Source organism: Megascapheus bottae, chromosome 15 (genome assembly GCF_031878675.1).
Source record: "Megascapheus bottae isolate mThoBot1 chromosome 15, mThoBot2.hap1, whole genome shotgun sequence".
Lineage (NCBI taxonomy): Eukaryota > Metazoa > Chordata > Mammalia > Rodentia > Geomyidae > Megascapheus > Megascapheus bottae.
The window spans coordinates 29707076-29725429 of NC_143523.1; the positions used below are offsets into that span (position 1 = coordinate 29707076).

General features: G+C 39.5%; 2 protein-coding genes across 3 annotated transcripts in view; one reads left to right on the forward strand and one right to left on the reverse strand.

Moving 5' to 3' along the window:
- Kif20b (kinesin family member 20B) overlaps nt 1-15674 on the reverse strand; it is a 43257-nt gene extending 27583 nt beyond the window's left edge. For both annotated transcript variants that reach the window (XM_090346290.1, XM_090346291.1), the window contains exons 1-9: nt 15587-15674; nt 12444-12591; nt 9808-9894; nt 9614-9727; nt 8875-9013; nt 8070-8254; nt 4670-4706; nt 3461-3688; nt 1823-1934 (exon numbers count right to left, since the gene is read on the reverse strand). In XM_090346290.1, the coding sequence (XP_090202416.1) occupies nt 1823-1934; nt 3461-3688; nt 4670-4706; nt 8070-8254; nt 8875-9013; nt 9614-9727; nt 9808-9894; nt 12444-12590 (1049 nt within the window). In that variant the 5' untranslated portion in view covers nt 12591; nt 15587-15674. The remainder of the gene's footprint in view (nt 1-1822; nt 1935-3460; nt 3689-4669; nt 4707-8069; nt 8255-8874; nt 9014-9613; nt 9728-9807; nt 9895-12443; nt 12592-15586) is intronic.
- A 175-nt stretch (nt 15675-15849) lies between these two features.
- The window catches only part of Pank1 (pantothenate kinase 1), an 86207-nt gene continuing 83702 nt past the window's right edge, over nt 15850-18354 (forward strand). The window contains exon 1 of the mRNA XM_090346294.1: nt 15850-15947. The gene's annotated coding sequence lies outside the window, so the exon portion shown is untranslated. The remainder of the gene's footprint in view (nt 15948-18354) is intronic.

Sequence of the window (18354 nt, forward strand, 5' to 3'; positions counted from 1 at the left end):
TGATCTTTTTCCTGGCTCAAATCCTCTGCACCTTCTCCTCTTGACATTTCAATTTCTGATAATGAAATCAATTTTCTTATAAACAATGCATTATTACACATAATAGCATTAGGTATAGCTAATGTTCATTGAAGACTGTACCTAAAGCAAAACATGTATTGGCTTATATATAGTATTATTAGGATTATATATCATTCTGTGTTCAATTCAGTGTTGTTTTCTGTGTCCAATTGAGTATTGAGCATTAAAACAGTACTTTAAAACAGTGAAAGCATTTAAAAAGTTTTACTGCTGAACCTTATTCCCTTTGTCTTCCATCCCCCAAATCCCTCTCATCAAAACATCCTTCCTTAATTCCTTGAGATTATGAATAAACTGTGTGCATTGCGGGGAGGGGGGGAAGACAGTGAGAAAAGGCCATTACGCTAAGCAAATCCAAAAATGAGTCAAGACACTAAAATAAAGAAAATCAATGAATCCACTGGTAAGATCATTCCGAATCCTATCTATCACAAACGCAAAGATCTGGAGGATCCATCTGAGGCTTGTCAAGGCAAAAGTTAGCAAGACTCTCATCTCAACAGATAAGCCAAACATGGTGGTTGGCACCCACTATAATTTCAGCTCCTTGGCAAGAAGATTGTTGTGAAAGACTGGCCTCACAAAAAAAGTGTAAGACCCTATGTGAAAAATAACTAAAAGGGAAAAAAGTGCCTGATCAGTCAAATGGTGAGCACATGTCTACCAAGGATAAAGACCTGAGTTCAATCCTCAGTAACACTGGGGGCCGAGAGATATATACAGATAGCACTGATAATATTACATATTTAGTACTCTTTAATCTATAGAATTTTATGGCTGTGAGCTCATTTAGCCTATCAAAGACATTGTAAAGATCTTTTAAGATTAAAGACCCTTGCCCCAAATTAGAATGGCCAACATTCTGAAATCAGACAACAACAAATGCTGGTGGGGTTATGGAGAAAGAGAAACCCTACTGTACTGCTGGTGAGAATGTAAACCAGTTCAGCCACTCTGGAAGGCAGTTTGGAGATTTCTTGAAGAACTGAAAATAGACCTTCCCTACGATTCCGCCATACCACTCCTGGGCATCTATCCTGAGCATCATAAATAACTCAGGATATGATAAGGACACCTGCTCCGCCATGTTCATATCTGCACTATTTATTCACAATAACCAAGAGATGGGAACAACCCAAATGCGCTATTGCAGATGAATGGATACAAAAAATATGGTGTATATGTATACAGTGGAATTCTACATAGCCAACAGACAAAATAAAATAATGGAATTCACTGGGAAGTGGATGAAATTAGAGAAAATCATGTTGAGTGAGATAAGTCAAGACAAAAGGAACTAAAGGTGCATGGTATCCTTAATATGTGGATATTAGATCCAAACAATACAAGAGCAATGACTCAATATTTGGGTACCCAAGGTTATGGACATGGTCTTGGAGATATAAACATAACCACATAGACATAAAAATATATGAGATATATACTCTATAAACATGTTATAGTATACAGATTGATATGTATCTCTGACATATAAACCTCTCAGCTTAATTTTAATTATGTTCTAAAATCTACGTGCCAGTGATTCTATACAGATTCCCTTCTTGAATACTTGCTTGTTAAACATAACATTTGAAATATGATGTAAAAATCAATGTTAATAAAATCTTAAAAAAAAAAAAGATTAAAGACCTTTTAAGATTCACTTTAAAATGAGTTGTATTTAAATTAGTATAGAAGACTATAGGTACTACAAGAGTATTGCACAGCGTTTATGTCTTACCTTCTACTAGAAGCATTGTTCAGTTTGGTGAAGGCAACACTCTGGTGCTTTATTCCTAACTTTAAAAGTCTATATGCTTCCTTGGAATCAGATACTTGAACCCACTGTAGATCTTTAAAAAATAAACAGGATACATAAGTTTACAAAATGTAAGTTTATTATGTAATATAATCTTTGAATACACAGTCTTTACTTTCCCAGTAACATATAATAACCTCATATACTAACATCTTCCTTTTCACAACACACTACAAGGTAGAGTCAACTAAGCAGGCTATCCACTCTCATAAAGAAGAGTAACAGAAGGGATTATAATGTTTAGTATTTAAGTTATGCAAACATATAACATACATATACTTCACCAGAATGCTGAAGAGAAAATGAGAACCTCTTAAAAAAAGCCAGGGTCCCATGCCTATAATCTTAGCTACTCAGAGGCTGAGATCTGGAGAATAGATTCTAAGCTAGCCTGGGCAGTAAAGTTTGGTGGACTCCATCTCCAAACTGACCAACAAAAAATAGTATTGAAGCTGGAGGCATGGCTCAAGTGGTACGGTACCAGGCTATCAAGCACAAAGCCTTGCATTCAAACCCTAGTACTGGAGAAGTGGAAAGAAAAAAAAAAGGAAAAATATTTACTAGACAATCAGAAGAGGAAAAATACAATACAAAGTTATCTAGATATGAGATTTTACTAATGAATTTCATTAATACATACACTCATTATTGAACCATAAAAGCAAAGTTGGTTATAACTAGCATTCTGCACAAATGTCTTAAAAAAAAAAGGGCAGATATAATTAAATGGTTGGGTTCTAACAGTTATACATGTACATACCACATGCATATATATTTCCTACTGTAATTGTCTTAATAAATAAGAAATATACCATTATAGTAAAACATTTCAGTCTAAAAATGTTGACACTATTCAATATATGTTATATTGAATATATTTAAAAACTCAGCTTTTCACTACCAGTAATCTACTAATGACACTTAGGCAAGCACAGTAATAAATTAGGTCCTTTTATTTTTTATTTTTTGCCAGTCTTGGAGCTTGAACTCAGGTCCTGGACACTATCCTTGGAAACTTTTTGCTCAAGGCTAGTGCTCTGCCACATGAGCCACAGCACCATTTCTGGCTTTTTCTGTGTATGTGGTACCAAGGAATCAAAACCAGGGTTTTGCGCATGCTAGGCAAGCACTTTACCACTAGGCTATGCTTCCCCTAATCCTTTTATGTGCAAATGTAATATACATGTCAAAACAAACGTCCTAGCTGGGCACACCTATAATCCTAGCTACTCAGGAGGCTGAGATTTGAGGATCACGGTTCAAAGCCAACCCAGGCACTATAAAGTCCATGAGACTCTGATCTCTAATTAATCACCAGAAAACTGGAAGTGGCACTGTGGCTCAAGGGGTAGGGCGGGAGCCTTGAGCTGAAGAGCTCAGGGTCAACGTCCAGGCCCAGAGTTCAAGTACCAGGTGGGAGGGAAAAATAAAATACTTCCAGAACAGAAACTTATTTTAATAAGAGGTATAAAGGATTTAAATTGTATATTTCCTTTCCTATAGCTATCAGAAAGAGTAGAAGAAATTTTCTGAACAATGAACTAAAAAAAATTAATGTACCTTTTATAAAAGAATAACCCTTTATGTCTTGTGAAAGGCGCAGCATCTTTCTCTTTTGGAATTTAGATGATAAAGGAACAAACAAATCATAAATACACTCATTGTAAATCTCAAAAAAAGAAACCCATACAGAAAATTTTATATTATTATCCATATTCAAGCTAGTTTGTTCACAATCTTTCATGGATTCTTCAAATTCTGAGATATTCAACGAGTTCATTAAGCTTCCTATTTAAAAGAGATAGAAAAAAAGCATAAGCATAACATTAAGCGATTAACAAATGACAAAGTTCATATCAAGACTCATAGATCTGAAAATCTCACTATTGTTAATCTTTTGACTACTCTGAAATGAGGAACCTTGTCATATCAAAAGGTCATTTACAGATCTTATATCATTCTCAGGCCATACAAAATTATCAATACAAATGGATGGCAGTGGGCAGCTGATCAGAAGCTTATGAGAAAGATAAGACTGTTTATATACCAAATAAATTTATTGGCCTTAATAAGGCCCCAAGGCCCAGATGTTCCTATCTCTAAATTTAAACACTCTTTGGAAAGAAGTTAGAAGTAAATAGGATTTGTAACCACAGCAAGCTTTGCTTCTTCTTCTTTTTTATGCCTGAGGCGTGAACTCAGGCCTGGGCACTGTCCTAGGACAATTTTTTTTTATTCAAGGCTAGCCCTCTGCCACTTGAGCCACAGCACCACTCTGGCTTTTTCTGTGAATGTGGTATTAAGGAATCGAACCCAGGGGTTCGTGAATCGTAGGTGAGCACTCTACCACTAGGCCACACTCCTGGCTGACTTTGTTTCTTATCCTTCCTTTCTTTTGGAAGCTATATTAATGAGTCAAATATAAGTTAAATGTAAAGGACAAAGAAGAAAAGAAGATCTCTTGAATTTAGCACAGAAGTTATAACTTGTGAAAAGGTAATCTGTGAAATTTAATTGAAATGAAACTTTACAGATACTGATAATTCACAGTTATTTTATTATTACCCAGATAATATGTCACTTTAGAAATTTAAGTTATGGACTGGGAGTCTGTGGCTTGAGTGATAGATTACCTGTCTAGAAAGGAAGGACCTGAATTAAAGTCCCCTGTCCCTGAAAATACAAGTTATACCACTAGGGGAAATTTAAAGATAAAGTTTACAAATGCACTCTCTTTATCAACAAACTGAGTAAGAAAGAAAGTCTTACCAGAAAGATTATCATAGCTGTCATTATGCACAGTGACCTTAAAAAAAAAAAAGAAGATTTTTTTAAGGTTTAAAAATATTTGAAGGTTATCCGAGTAAGTTACCCACTGGGGTGAAGATATGGCCCAAATGGTAGAGCTTGCTGAGTAAGCACAAAGCCCCAAGATCAAGCTCTAGTCTCTGTCTCTCTCACACAGACAGACAGACACACACACACATTATATGTACCACAAATATATATGCAAATTGCAAATTTGTATCATTACAACATGGTATGTTTATCAACGTTTTCCTAAATTTCAGTAACAAATGTGAGAAAGTAATAAAAATGCCATTATATATAATAATCCTTGCAAATCAGAGATAATTAGTAAGTATGTACATACATTTCAGTTTTATTCTTTTCTCTACACTTACGTTATTTTGCAAATGTATAATGGCTATGTAACTGAACAGACGTGAAATAATTTATTATTCTCTTATTATTAAACATTTGAGTTTACAAAATAAATATGTGATACATTTGTAGAATATATTATACAAATGGTTATACAAAATACTATACAGGGGGGAGGGAAAGGGGGACAAAACATGAGAAGAGGTATCAAGTAATGCACACATTACCTGACAAATGGAACTGTAACCCCTCTCTACACATTATCCTGTAATAAAATACAATAAAAAAGCTACACAAATAAAAGTTTGAAATATTAATGGTGGTTAATGGTAGTTTTCTGTTAATAATTGGTTTTCATTTAGGAAGCCACTTAAGTTTAAGAAACTTCCTTTCTTTTTCCCCAGTTCTGGGGCTTGAACTCAGGGCCTGAGCACTGTCCTTGGGCTTTCTCAAGGCTAGTGTTCTACCACTTGATCCACAGCACCACCTCTGGCTTTTCTTACATATGTGGTACCGCAGAATCAAACCTGGGTCTTCATGTATGCTAGGCAAGCACTCTACTACTAGGCCAAACCATGAGCCCAACTTTTACTTTTTTATTTCTAACATTTTCTGTGCTCAATTTAATTCCTATACATTACTTTTACTATAGAAAACAGAATTTTTATTCCTCATTACAGAGGGAAGTGTGATGCTGATTCTATGACCAAAAGGACTTTAACTGTCCAATATAAAATAAGGAGAGATAATGCAAATAATAGGTTAAATATTTTTCTTAAAAAAGAGAAACACAACTGGTCATGGTGGCTCATGCCTGTAATCCTAGCTACTCTGGAGGCTGAGATCTGGGGATCAAGGTTCAAAGTTAGCCCAGGCATAAAAGAACCAGAGACTACTATCTACAATTAACCTCAAGAAAAAAAAAAAAAAATATGGCAAGTGGGGCTTGGCTCCAGGGTAGGGTAGTAGCTCTGAGCTGAAGAGCTCAGGGACAACACTCAGGCCCAGAAGTAGGACAGCAGCCTAGAGCCAAAGAGCTCAGGGACACCCGCCCCCAACACACACACACAAAAAAGGGGGGAGGAAAACAACAATAAAACACAGCATAATATGCACTGAAACAATCTAAATTACCGATGACAGTTTATAAAATACTTGCATATCTTACATATCTAAAATATTTCCACACCTCGGAATTAACATTGTGAAAATGGCAATCTTGTCAAGGGCTATCTACAAAGTCAATGCAACACAAATCAATATCCCAATGTCATTCTTTAAGGAATACTAAAAGACCCCATATAGCAAAAACAGCACAGGAGGAATTTCAATACCACATTTTAGACTCTATTACAGAGCTGTAGTAACCCAAACAGCTTGGTACTGGCACAAGAACAGGCCTGGGATCAATGGAATAGTACTGAAGACCCAGAAATCAACCCACAGACCTATAGCCACCTAATCTTTGATAAGGGAGCCAAAAAAAATAGAATGGAAGAAAAACAGCCTCTTTTCTAACCTCTTTATTTATTTATTTGCCAGTACTGGGCCTTGAACTCAGGGCCTGGGCACTGTACTTGGGCTTTCTCAAGGCTAGAGCTCTACCACTTGAGCCTCAGCAACACTTCTGGCTTTTTTCTATATATGTGGTGTGGAGGAATCAAACCCAGATCTTCGTGCATGCTAGGCAAGCACTCTACCACTAGGTGAAACTCCAAGCCGAAAAACAGCCTCTTTAACAAGTGGTGCTGGCAGAACTGGTTAAGCACCTGCAAAGAACTAAAGTTGGATCCTTCTATGTCACCTTGCACCAGGATTAACTCCAAGTAGATCAAGATCTCAAGGTAAAAGCAGATTCACTGAAAACTTTACAAGAAGGAATAGGAGATACACTAGGACTCCTTGGAAGAGGTTGAAACTTTCTTAATAAAGACCCAGAAACACAACAAATTCATGCCCTGAGCCTAAGCCCAGGACTGGCAAAAAAAAAAAAAAAAAAAAAAAAGCAAATCAATACAACGCTAAGATTCCACCTCACTCCAGGTAGAATGGCCATTATCAAAAAATCTTATATTAACAAATGCTGGTGGGGATGTGGCTAGGAGGGATCACTACTACACTGTTGGTGGAAATATAAACTCATTCAACTACTCTGGAAAGCAGTGTGGCAGTTCCTCAGAACACTAAACATAGAGCTCCTCTATGATCCAGCAATTCCACTACTTGGCATTTACCCAATTGCCCAGAAACAGGATATACTAAATCCACTAGAACAATGGTATACTTTGCAGCACTATTTACCATAGCAAAGATATGGAACCAACCCAGATGCCACTGAGATGACTGGATCAACAAGATGTGGTATTTATACACAATGGAATTCTATGCTGCCATCAGAAAGAATGGCCTTGGCCCATTTGTAAGGAAATGGAAAGACTTGGAAAAAATCATATTAAGTGAAGTAAGCCAGACCCAAAGGAACACAGGCTGTGGTTTCTCTCATTTGTAATAATTAGTACAAATCTTGGACTCTCCTAGCAGAGGGTTCCAATAGGTCAAAACCTAGATACATAAGGCCATATAGGATGAGGCTGAAAGAAAGGACCCCCAGGATATGAAAACAAGAGCTATATAATGAGTGAATGTTGTTCTTAATGTACTATGTAATTTCTCGTGACTTTTGTTGTCCCTTGGTTATTCTCATATTGTTACAGTATCTTATCTTATAATCTGATATTATTGTATATAAGTCTACTTGTTTATTTGAAATAGGAAAGTTAAGGGAGAAAGGGGGAAAACAAGAGGAGGGGAGGGGCTGAGGGGAGAAGAAGGGGACAAAAATATGAGAAGGGGTATCAATGTGTGTGAAGTAATGTTCATTCTATCTGATGAATATAACTGTAACCCCTCTACTAATTACAATTTTAAAAAATGAAAAAAAAGGTGTAAGAAAGAAAATGCCTCATTAAAAAAATAAAAATAAAAAAATAAAATACTTCCATACCTCTTTAATTTGTCGAAGTAAGGCACTTTTGCTAGAACCTTCTTCTTTTTCTTGGTCTGGAGATAACCTTAAGTACTCTCTGGATCTATGTGGTTTTAGGTTCATCTTGACATACAATCTCTCCTGAAGACTATCAAACAGTATATTCAAAGTTCTAGGCAGAATGCCAATATTCTCTTCTGTACCTACAAAAGAATTATTATGTTATATTCTCTCAGAACAGTAGGAAAGTAGCAACATAAAGTGAAACATAATGTCTCACTTTTCATCCATGATTAATTCTATGTATCACACACATTCTGTTTTTCTCTTATTCTCTACCATATATATAAGGTAAAATCCACAAAGTCTGGGGATATGGTTTATGTGATATATTACTTGACTTAAAAAACACACACACAAGGGCCAGGAGTTTGGCCTAGTGGGAGAGTGCTTGCCTAGCATGCATGAAGACCCGGGTTTGATTCCTCGGAACCACATACATAGAAAAAAGCTGGAAGTGGTGCTGAGGCTCAAGTGGTAGAGTGCTAAGCCTTGAGAAAGTCCAAGGACAGTGCTCAGGCCCTGAGCCCAAACCCAGGACTGGCAAAAAAAAAAAAAAAAAAACACACACACACATACACACACACAGACACACACACTCTCACACACACACATTGAGCAATGGAGATTTAATATAACCAATTCACTCAAAACAGAGAAAATACATACCAGATAATAGGAAATGAACTATATATAATTAAGATAATACTGAGTCCCTACTATTGCTTTTTGTTTCTTTTTCTTTTCTAGCCAAAATATTTACCTTGAAATGTGTATGTTTTTCCTGAATTAGTTAGTCCATACGTAAAAATCAGCCGACTCTGTCCTTTTAAGAGATCTTTTACTGGCTGCATAATACAACCCTGAAAGAATTCTTTCTGGGAAGTTGTTGGTCCAAAAACCTAAGGAAGCATTTTCAAGACATGTCTTTTTAGTTCAAGTTAGCATTCAAATGAGTGAGCCTCATCCTATCTCTCATGGCTCAGATTTTACCCATTAGTTTCACAAAACTTAATTTTCAAAGGAGCTACTATATTTTCACTACCAAAAATACACTTAATGTGTAACTATCAATCTAGCAAGTTTTCAAGACAGAAATCTCACTCACTGAGCCAATCCAATTTTGATCCACTTTTTTAAAAAAAATTCTTCAAATTAAAAAAAGCGCAGTGTCTTACTTCCAAGTATGTATTTATAGACATGAAATGAGTTTTACTCTTAAAAAAAAAAAACCTGTACCAAATATCTAAGTTCAATAAGCACAAATTATTGTTCATTATACACGATTATAAAGCAATATAGCCTAAGCCAAGGCTCATAAAACAAACAGAAGAATTGGGTTGGCATAGGGAGCCGGGGAAAGGTGCACTGCTGTGGTAAGAGCATGGGCTTTTCAAATACAAAGTCCTGTGTTCAATCCCCAATAACCCTCCACCCATCCCCCCAAATTCAGCCTCACAAGGTAGCTACTTCATAAGGTAGTCACCTCACAAGGTACTCACCTTGGAAAAAGTGAATTTCTGTACCACCTGTCCAGAATTTTTCTCATTTAACCGGCTAAGAACCGACTGTTCTCTCAACAGAACAGTCTTTGAGTCCAGAACATGCACACAGCCCTAGAACAAAAACTCCAGTAAATGGCACTTTCTGTTTAATCAGAGAAAAATACTAAAATCCAGTTAAATTCAACACAAACCTCAGACTCATGTTCTTTTTCTGACTGTGTAAATGGTCTTATTCGAAGATAAACTTGCAGACAGTCTCTTGGTGGCAAATTGTTTTCCTAAAGAAGAAATTACCTTTTGTTAAAATATGGCTTTTCTGAGATTATCTTTCTTTAATATGGCTGATTATTACCTGGGAGAGATTATTTCTAAGTGAACAGTGTAACTGACCTTAAACTAACTTACTTTTTTTTTTTTTTGGTGGATCATGGGGCTTGAACTTGGCCTGGGTGCTGTCCCTGAACTCTTGAGCTCAAGGCTACCACCCTACCCTTGAGCCAAGCCCTACTTCCCATAGTCTCAGGTCTTTTTGTGTTGGGCTGGCTTTGAATCTTGGTCCTCAGAACTCAGCCTCCAGTGTAGCTAGGATTACAGGCATGAGGCAGTATGCCTGGCTTGACCTTAAACTTTCTATCATCCTACTTTAGAGTCACAAGTACAGGAATTACAGATCTGCAGCTCTGTAATTTTAACCATTTTGCAAGATTAAAGAAAGACCCAAAACAAAATTTGTTTTTTAAAAGAATTAAAGTACACCACAAGAGTCTGTCTCTTCTACCTACTACATTTACATATAAAGTTTGCAAAAGGCCTTTTTCCATAAAATTCCCATCTTCGTATCTGATTATCACAGAGAGAATTTTTAAGTCTCTGCTTTCACTGAGGTGAAAATGAGCTTATCTTACTCTTAAAAGTAATTTTAAATGCAAAGTCTTAAGTTTAAAAAAAAAGATTAAAAAAAGAACTACTTGAAAAGTATATTGATCAAGAAGCTCTGTATTCATAAACTGCTTTGTAATATGGTACTTCCTTTGCACAATTACTTAAAGTCAATAAAATTTTTTTAGAAGACAAGCAACCTTAACTGAAAATTGATACATAAATAGAAAATCCTGATAGACACCAGCGGCTCACACTTGTAATCCTAGCTGCTCAGGAGGCTGAAATATGAGGATGTGGTTCAAAGCCAGTCCAAGCATGAAACTTATCTCCAACAAACTACTCAGAAAAAGCCAGAAGTCACAATATGGTCCAAGTTGTAGAGTCCTAGCTTAAGCACAAAGAGTCTCAGGGACAGTATGCAGGCATTGAGTTCAAGCCCCCAGGACTGACAAAAAGAAAAAGGGAAAAGAAGAAAAAGGAAATGGAAAGGAAAGAAAAATCTCAATAGCTCTGGATTTATGCTTAGGTATGCAACTTGAGCTTCCCCATCTCTACACCTGCCATTCCCACAGTTGGCAATGCTGCTCAGAGCCTAGTCTAACCAGGGCCTCTTAGGCTCCTTGAAGAAAGGAAATAAGGAACCTTCTTCAGAGTGCAAGCTGGTCATCCTCTTTATGTTACTCTGGCCTGGCCTCTAGCCTGGGTTGGCTACTCAGTTACTTTAGGATAACTGGGTCCAGGTGTGGAGTCCCACACCCGGAGAGTGTGGGCAGAACAGAACCTTAGTCTTCACATAATAATGAACACTGCATTTTGTGAGGGGAGGGGAAACAAGGGTAGAGTAGAGAGGGAGAGGAGGGCAAAATAAAGAAGGACTCCTAAGGTCCAAACTGCAGAGCCCCCTAACTAGTGCCTCCTTAAAGCTGTCTCTCAACTGTATTAGATAGTTTGGCCTTCCTGAGTCAAAGTGAATTTAAGAAGTGACACCTTTAGAAGGATCCTTGGCCAAAGACTGAGGCATAATACATTGTAAAATTCATCATCCCCGAAAATTTGAGATTTGTGACACGTGATTATCCACTTATCTAGAAGGAAGTTCTCCTAAAGTTTTGGGTCTTGTTTACTATCCTAACTCCACCCACCTACATGGCTTTGAATGACTTCATTTTTAACAGTTTCTAGGCTGTTAGCGCTATTAGGCTAAGAAGTTCTAAACATAAGATTGCTGGATAAGATGTGGAAATTTCCAGATAGAGTAATTGGGAAACTGTTTTTTGTTTTGTTTTGTTTTGTTTTTTTTGTAGCTAAATACAACTAAAGGTGAGTGCCAGTGGCTCATGCCTGCAATTCTAGATGCTCATGAAGCTGATACATGAAGACCATGGTTCAAAGCCAGGCAGGAAAGTCCATACAGACTCTTATCCCTAGTTAACCAACAAAAAGAAGTGCTTTAGCTCAACTGGTAGATTTCCAGCATTAAGTAAAAAAGCTAAGGGACGGCCCCTAAGTTCAAGCCCCAGACCAGCACACACACACACACACACACACACACACACACACACACACACACACACTAGTTGTAAAGACTTACCTTGAGATGTTGCAGGTTCCATTCTACCACAATAAAGTATCATCATAAAAATATCACAGGACTATCCTATTAGTAAGTACAACCATCAAGGAATGCAATTTTATTTATTTATCTACTTACTTTTTATTTAATTTTTTTTCTCAAATGGTTACCAAATGAAGGTACAGATACCAAGTTTAGACCCAAAACTTGAAACATAACTTATGTATTTCTTTTGACCTAGCACTCCATGGAAAATTTACTGAGATCCAAGTTTGCCTTAAGTCTAGAAAGCTTAAGAATTTGTATCTAATGACATGCCTACATTTCCACTTGATGACAATCAACATAATATTTTTGTTTCATTGTACTTACTTGAGTGTTTGATGCAGCTAAGGAAAATTCATGAGAGAGATCAAGCTTAATGCCATCAAAATTTATTTCCAAAGGCCTTGCAACTGGGTCAGCACTACAAACATACGATGGTCTAGGCACCCCATCTTGATTCAAATTACATTCCATTCTGTAAGAACAGCAGCAACAGGACAAGCTTAACAAGTCAGCATATATGCCAGCTCTAACTTTAAAAGTGTATAATACAGACAGCCCCCTGTTTTCCCCAAACAACCAGTCTTCAGAGAAGGAAAATAGGACACTGCTTCATTTATAACATAATGACCAATGGAAAGGACAAATGACCAAATTATACATGTAGACTCTGAATTAAGTAATAATCAATACAGCCTAATATAATGCATATGATTAATCCATAGGTGGATCCATCCATTTCATAAGAATCTATAAGACAATATGAAATGTTTACTATCAACCTGAAAGCCTCTCAGATATCAAAGATTATAAAGTAAGTTACAACCATAAGTTATTTTAGTTTTTTAACATCCTTTAAAGAATACTACAGCTGAGCTGGTGGCTCACACCATTAAGGGAAGCAAAGACTGACACCATGATGAATGCGCTAAGAGTTCCCCTCCCTATTGTAGAAGGTCAACAGTGATAAAGCAGCCCAGCCACCTTTGCCCTTCTAGCGAGGGACAACCTTATCCCCACTCCCATGAGGAGGGATATCCACTTGTGGGGGGGGCCTCCTTTGTGTGGAGACCTGCCCAATTTGCATGTCAACTCCAACTAAGGTAATAGGTAAATTCAAACACTGTAACCCTATTGGCTATCTGCCTGTGGCTGGGGCTGGCTATGATCCCTCTGTGTATGTAACTATCCCATTGACCACCTGTGTGCAGCCAGGTTAGACCCCATGGGTTTTGCCCTTAAAAACGCAGTGTGAGGGGCTGGAGTTTGACCTAGTAGTAGAGTGCTTGCCTAGCATTCACAAAGACCTGGATTCGATTCCTCGGTACCACGTACACAGAAAAAAATGCCAGAAGTGGTGCTATGGCTCAAGTGATAGAGCTTTAGACTTGAGAAACTCCAAAGACAGTGCTCAGGCCCTGAGGCTCAAGCCCAGGACGGTAAAAAAAAAAAAAAAAGTTTCTGGTCCTTTGGGGCCGGAAGTTTGGCCTAGTGGTAGAGTGTTTGCCTAGCATGCACGAAGACCGGGGTTCGATTTCTCAGTACCACATATATAGAAAAAAAAAGAAAAAAAAGCCAGAAGTGGTGCTGAGGCTCAAGTGGTAGAGCTCCAGCCTTGAGAAAGTCCAGGGACACTGCTCAGGCACTGAGCTCAAGCCTAGGACTGGCAATAAAAAGAAAAAAGAAAAAAAGAACAGAAAACCCAGAGTGAGAGCTGCTTGGGGTCACAGTGTGAGCTCCTGAGTCTGCACTGTGTCCCTGACCCCTCAATTCAACATCTACTTCCCCAATAAATTCACCTTTTTGTATGAGACTGTCTCTGTGTGGTGGACTCTGGTGGGACATGGAATTCCCACCTGGAAAGATGTGGAATCCCTTCCTCCTGCTCCCATAACAACACCTGTAATGATAGCAACTCAGGAGGCTAAGAAGCCAGCCTGAACACAGACCAATCCAAGAGATTCTTATCTCCAATTTACTAGAGGAGGTCTGACTCAAGTGAAAGAGTGCTAGCTTCAGTGAAAAGGCTAAGAGCTCCAAATACTGAGACTGAGCCCCCAATACCTACACCAGAAAAACAGCACAAACGCTTTTAACTCAGATTCAAGCTTTCCAAGTGCAAGTAAGAAGTGAATGAAAGAATGTAGATGAATACACTTTAAAGAATACCTGGCCGACACTTGCCTAAATTGTTTTGAAGAGCTAAAAAAGCGCCCCCATTCTGAAGCAGCAACCATCTTGTTGTTTATGTAAACTATGAGTGACCCAAAAGTGCACATAAAGAAACAGAATTGTGGTGCCATTTAGTCCCAGGAACTGACCTGTCTGTGTTAAAATTAACCAGAACTGGTGTAAATTCAAGGGATGGCATTTGTTTTCTAAAGCAGAAGCGTAAATTCAAGGGATGGCACTTGTTTTAGCTCCCACTGCCCTGAACTATCCCTAACCCCTACCTAATCACACTCCAAAAGCTGATTGCTGTTCTAATGTAAATCTGTAGTCTTTGCCTTTAAAAGCCCTGTAGAAAAGTTGTTCCAGGCTTCCTCCTAGGCTCCCACTGTATGAGTGTAGGACAGAGGCCCGGGGCTAGCTTTTGCATTTTGCATGTCTGACTCTCGGTGCTCTCTTGGTGGTCGTCCTGAGACTTGGGCATAACAGTTTAAGGTTCTGAATTCTGTCCAAAAAACCCAATAAATAAATGAACCAGTACAGGATGCATCAGTGGTGCTTTTCTTGCTGTTGCTTGTTCTGGGAGTTATTGGGGACATGGAGTTACAGGGAATTAAAACTCAGGGTCTTCATCTTGCAAGGGCTACAATTTGAGTCAAAACCCTAGGCATTTTGCTTTCAGTTTCTTTCTTTTTTTTTAAGTATCAGATAAGTCTCCCACGGCTGCCCGCAGGCTTCTAACTTGGATCCTCCTATTTTTGGCTTCCCTCCACCAACTCCAACTCCAGGGTGGTGGGGATTTCAGGCGTGGTCACATTCCATCGCAGGTCTTAAATTAATGTGGAACCACGCCTCACGCCATTCTCACGAGCGAGTTAGCCTCAAATCTCCACACCTAAAGGTAAATGCTCAGAGAATGTACAAGCCAGTGCTGTGCAAATGACCCCGGGGTTAGGTAGGAAGGAAAGATAGGTCCCTGGCTAGAATAAAACACAATCGCCCGTCTGGAGCGGGTACGACACGAATGGACAGCCCCCATTCGTTTAGCTCTCGACACTGAAGAGCCCTGAACTCGTAAGCCGGCGGGGAGGTTGGGGTTAACCCCAAAGCAGTCGGGGGCTCGGTCCACGCCGCGCCCCGCCGGCGCAGCGCCCAAGCTCAGGCTTGAAGGGAGTCACGAACCCCGCCCCCCAGTCAGAAAACGCTGACAATGCCGCGGCCGCTTCCGCCAGCCTCGGGCCGAGCGTGCCGGGCACCCCACCTACTGCACAGCCAGCTCACGAGGGTCACCCCCTCCTCACCTGGAACGTCCCCTGCAGCGCCGCCGCCGAGGCCTCGCCGAGGTGTTCCCGTTTTCAAATTCAAACAATGGCGGCCGGGCGCGCGCTGAACCCTGGGAGTAGGCGGAGCTTTCCCCGAGCGAACTGGAAGGGCCCGGGGACTGGCGCCGCGGGCGACTGCCGGAAAAAGCATTCAAACCCGGCAGGGAGGTGGGACTTAGGCCGCCAGTCAACCAATGAGGGCAGCTCCGGGCTGGAGGGGCGGGCCGGATTCGGAGGGTGGAGCTTCCCCCAATCACCGCGGAGGTGTAGTCCTCTGTTGGTTGCTTGGGCGTCGGAGATTCCATCCCCTTGCCTGGTAGGACGGCACTGGGGCTCAGAGGTGAGGCTGCGACTCTCCCAGGGACCTTTCTAGGACTGGCGTTAGAACTTGTCACCTCCGCTTTCTGTCCCCGCAGGGCTGGAAAAGACCTCTGGTTCCGGAATTGGTGCATCCCGGGCCCTCGCTGGGGATCCGACCCGTCGTCAGCCGGGGCCCTCGTGGAACAAACCGGTGTCTTCTCTTTCTCCTTTCTCTTTTGCCTTTCCAAAAGTACAGAGAAGCCACCGCCGCACGCTGTTATGCTGTTATAGTTTTGGGTTTTTGTTTTTTGTCACAGTCAAGGTCTTTGCAGGGTCCCAGAGTGTAAGTGTCGGTGCTTTTAATCTTTTTCAAAGTAATCTTCCCATTTACTGTGATACTACTAACTACGTGCATTCATATGACAAGTATTTGCAACTTAGGCTGTCTCCCTTTGCTGTTTATTTTAAAGAAAAAGAACATCAATTGAATATTTGCCTTGTGCCGTTACTCACTTGCTAAAGGGTATGTCACTGGTCCTTCCGGGATGGCTACTGTTAGCATCCCATTTTATTAATTCTGAGGAAACTTGAGTTTGCAACGTTATGAGCAGAAAGGCACGTAGAACAAGGATTTCAATTCATCTCAAGAGTTTCAGGGCTCTTCCTCGTATATGTGGTCTTATTTTCAACTTTTTACTCGATTCTAAGCAATTTTGGGGGGTGGGGGGGGAACAACATCTAGTTTGATGAGCTTATCATCTTGTGTTGGCTTGTCCCATCAGCTTCCTTTTCCATCGCTAAAATAATCACTGTCTCATTTGTCTTCTTTCTACACAAAATAATCAACTTTGAGGTGAACTATAGTTTACAATAGAAAAGGAGAATGTGGAGCTGCGAGACAAATGAACTGAAAAAAAAAATGAACATGTAGAAGGAAAGTTAAGATAGAAACTTCAAACCGAAACTTAAGGGTTTTTTTGTTTGTTTGTTTTGGTGCGTGCTTGTGCGTGTGTGTGTGTGTGTGTTGTGCATGTTCTGGAGCTGAGCTTGCATAAGGGACTTCTACAGAGCTCTCCCTTGTCCATCCTTCTCCTATCCCCTTTCTCTACCACTTGAGCCTCACCTCCACCTCTGGCTCAGAGATAAGAGTCTCTTGGTTTGGGGGAAGGAAGGAGCCACTGGCTTCCAAGGAAGATGCTCAGGTCTCATCTCCCTGAATAGCTGAATTTTGCTATTATCTTTTTTGACCAAGTTTTGGTCATAATAGCTCAAGTTAGATGCCAACTCAGGATATTCCTGTACTAGTCTCTTTTGTCTGCTGGAAATACATGTGTGTTTGTACTTGTACACTCACGCCAGAAATGAAGTCTTTTCTTTAGTGAATGTCATATCGAAGTCTTCATGTCTCCTTTAGACAATACTTTTTTTTTCATATATTTTTATTGTAATTAATAGAAGGGTTACATTATATTCACCAGATAGGTGCATTATTTCACATACATTGATACCCTTTTTCATGTCTTGTCAGACAATACTTTATTGTTGAATCTATCCTGTCTGTTATACCTCACCATGTCTTACTGCTTTTACTAATTCTCACTAATTTCCCAGCTCTGAAGCATTTGCAAGTTTATTTGACAAGTATTTGTTTAAAAAATCTTCTGTATCATTGGAAGTAGAGACAATAGAAAAGGGTGAATATTTATCAAGTTATTCATTTTCTTATGAAGGAGACAATTAGAGTACAAATAATTGGAGAAATTACAGCTGTAAGTAGTTTGAAGGAATTGTTCTTAGAGCTGTAAGACTATTGAAAACATGAACAAGGGCTGGGAGCATGGCCTAGCAGTAGATTGCTTTCCTGGCATACATGAAGCCCTGGGTTCAATTCCTCAGTACCACTGTAATGCTCGAATTCATAAAATTCCCTTTATCCAGCCAGAGTCACCATGATAGCTGCAAAAAGCTAGGAGACTTTGAATTTAGCACAGATAGAATGCCCTACCACCAAGGTTTTCAAAGCAATCAATGAAGCAGCTGTAGGGCAGTAGAGTCGGGCAGGACAGGATGTGTAGCAGCTGTCTTGTCTCTCAGCAGCTCCAATGGAATGTCACACCCCCTGCTGGGTCATCTGCAAATTTCTGCACAGACTGGTTAAAGAAGCTTAACCTAAGGCCCGACTTTGGTGAAGTCTCCCAATGATTTCCTGGTTGCTTTACCTGAGCACACTTGTTTTTGCTTGCTGGCACCCCATTGGTTTTTAGGAGAATATAGGACTAAGATTCCAAAGTACTACCAGGGTGACTTTTAGTAACCAGATTTCCTTTAAATGAGGCTAGGATTTTCTAGCCAGGCATAGAAGACTTGAACCTGTAATCATTTTCCATAAGTGCAGTCTCTACTCTTGCACATCTGTTACTACTGTTTCCCATGCCTCTAATTTATCC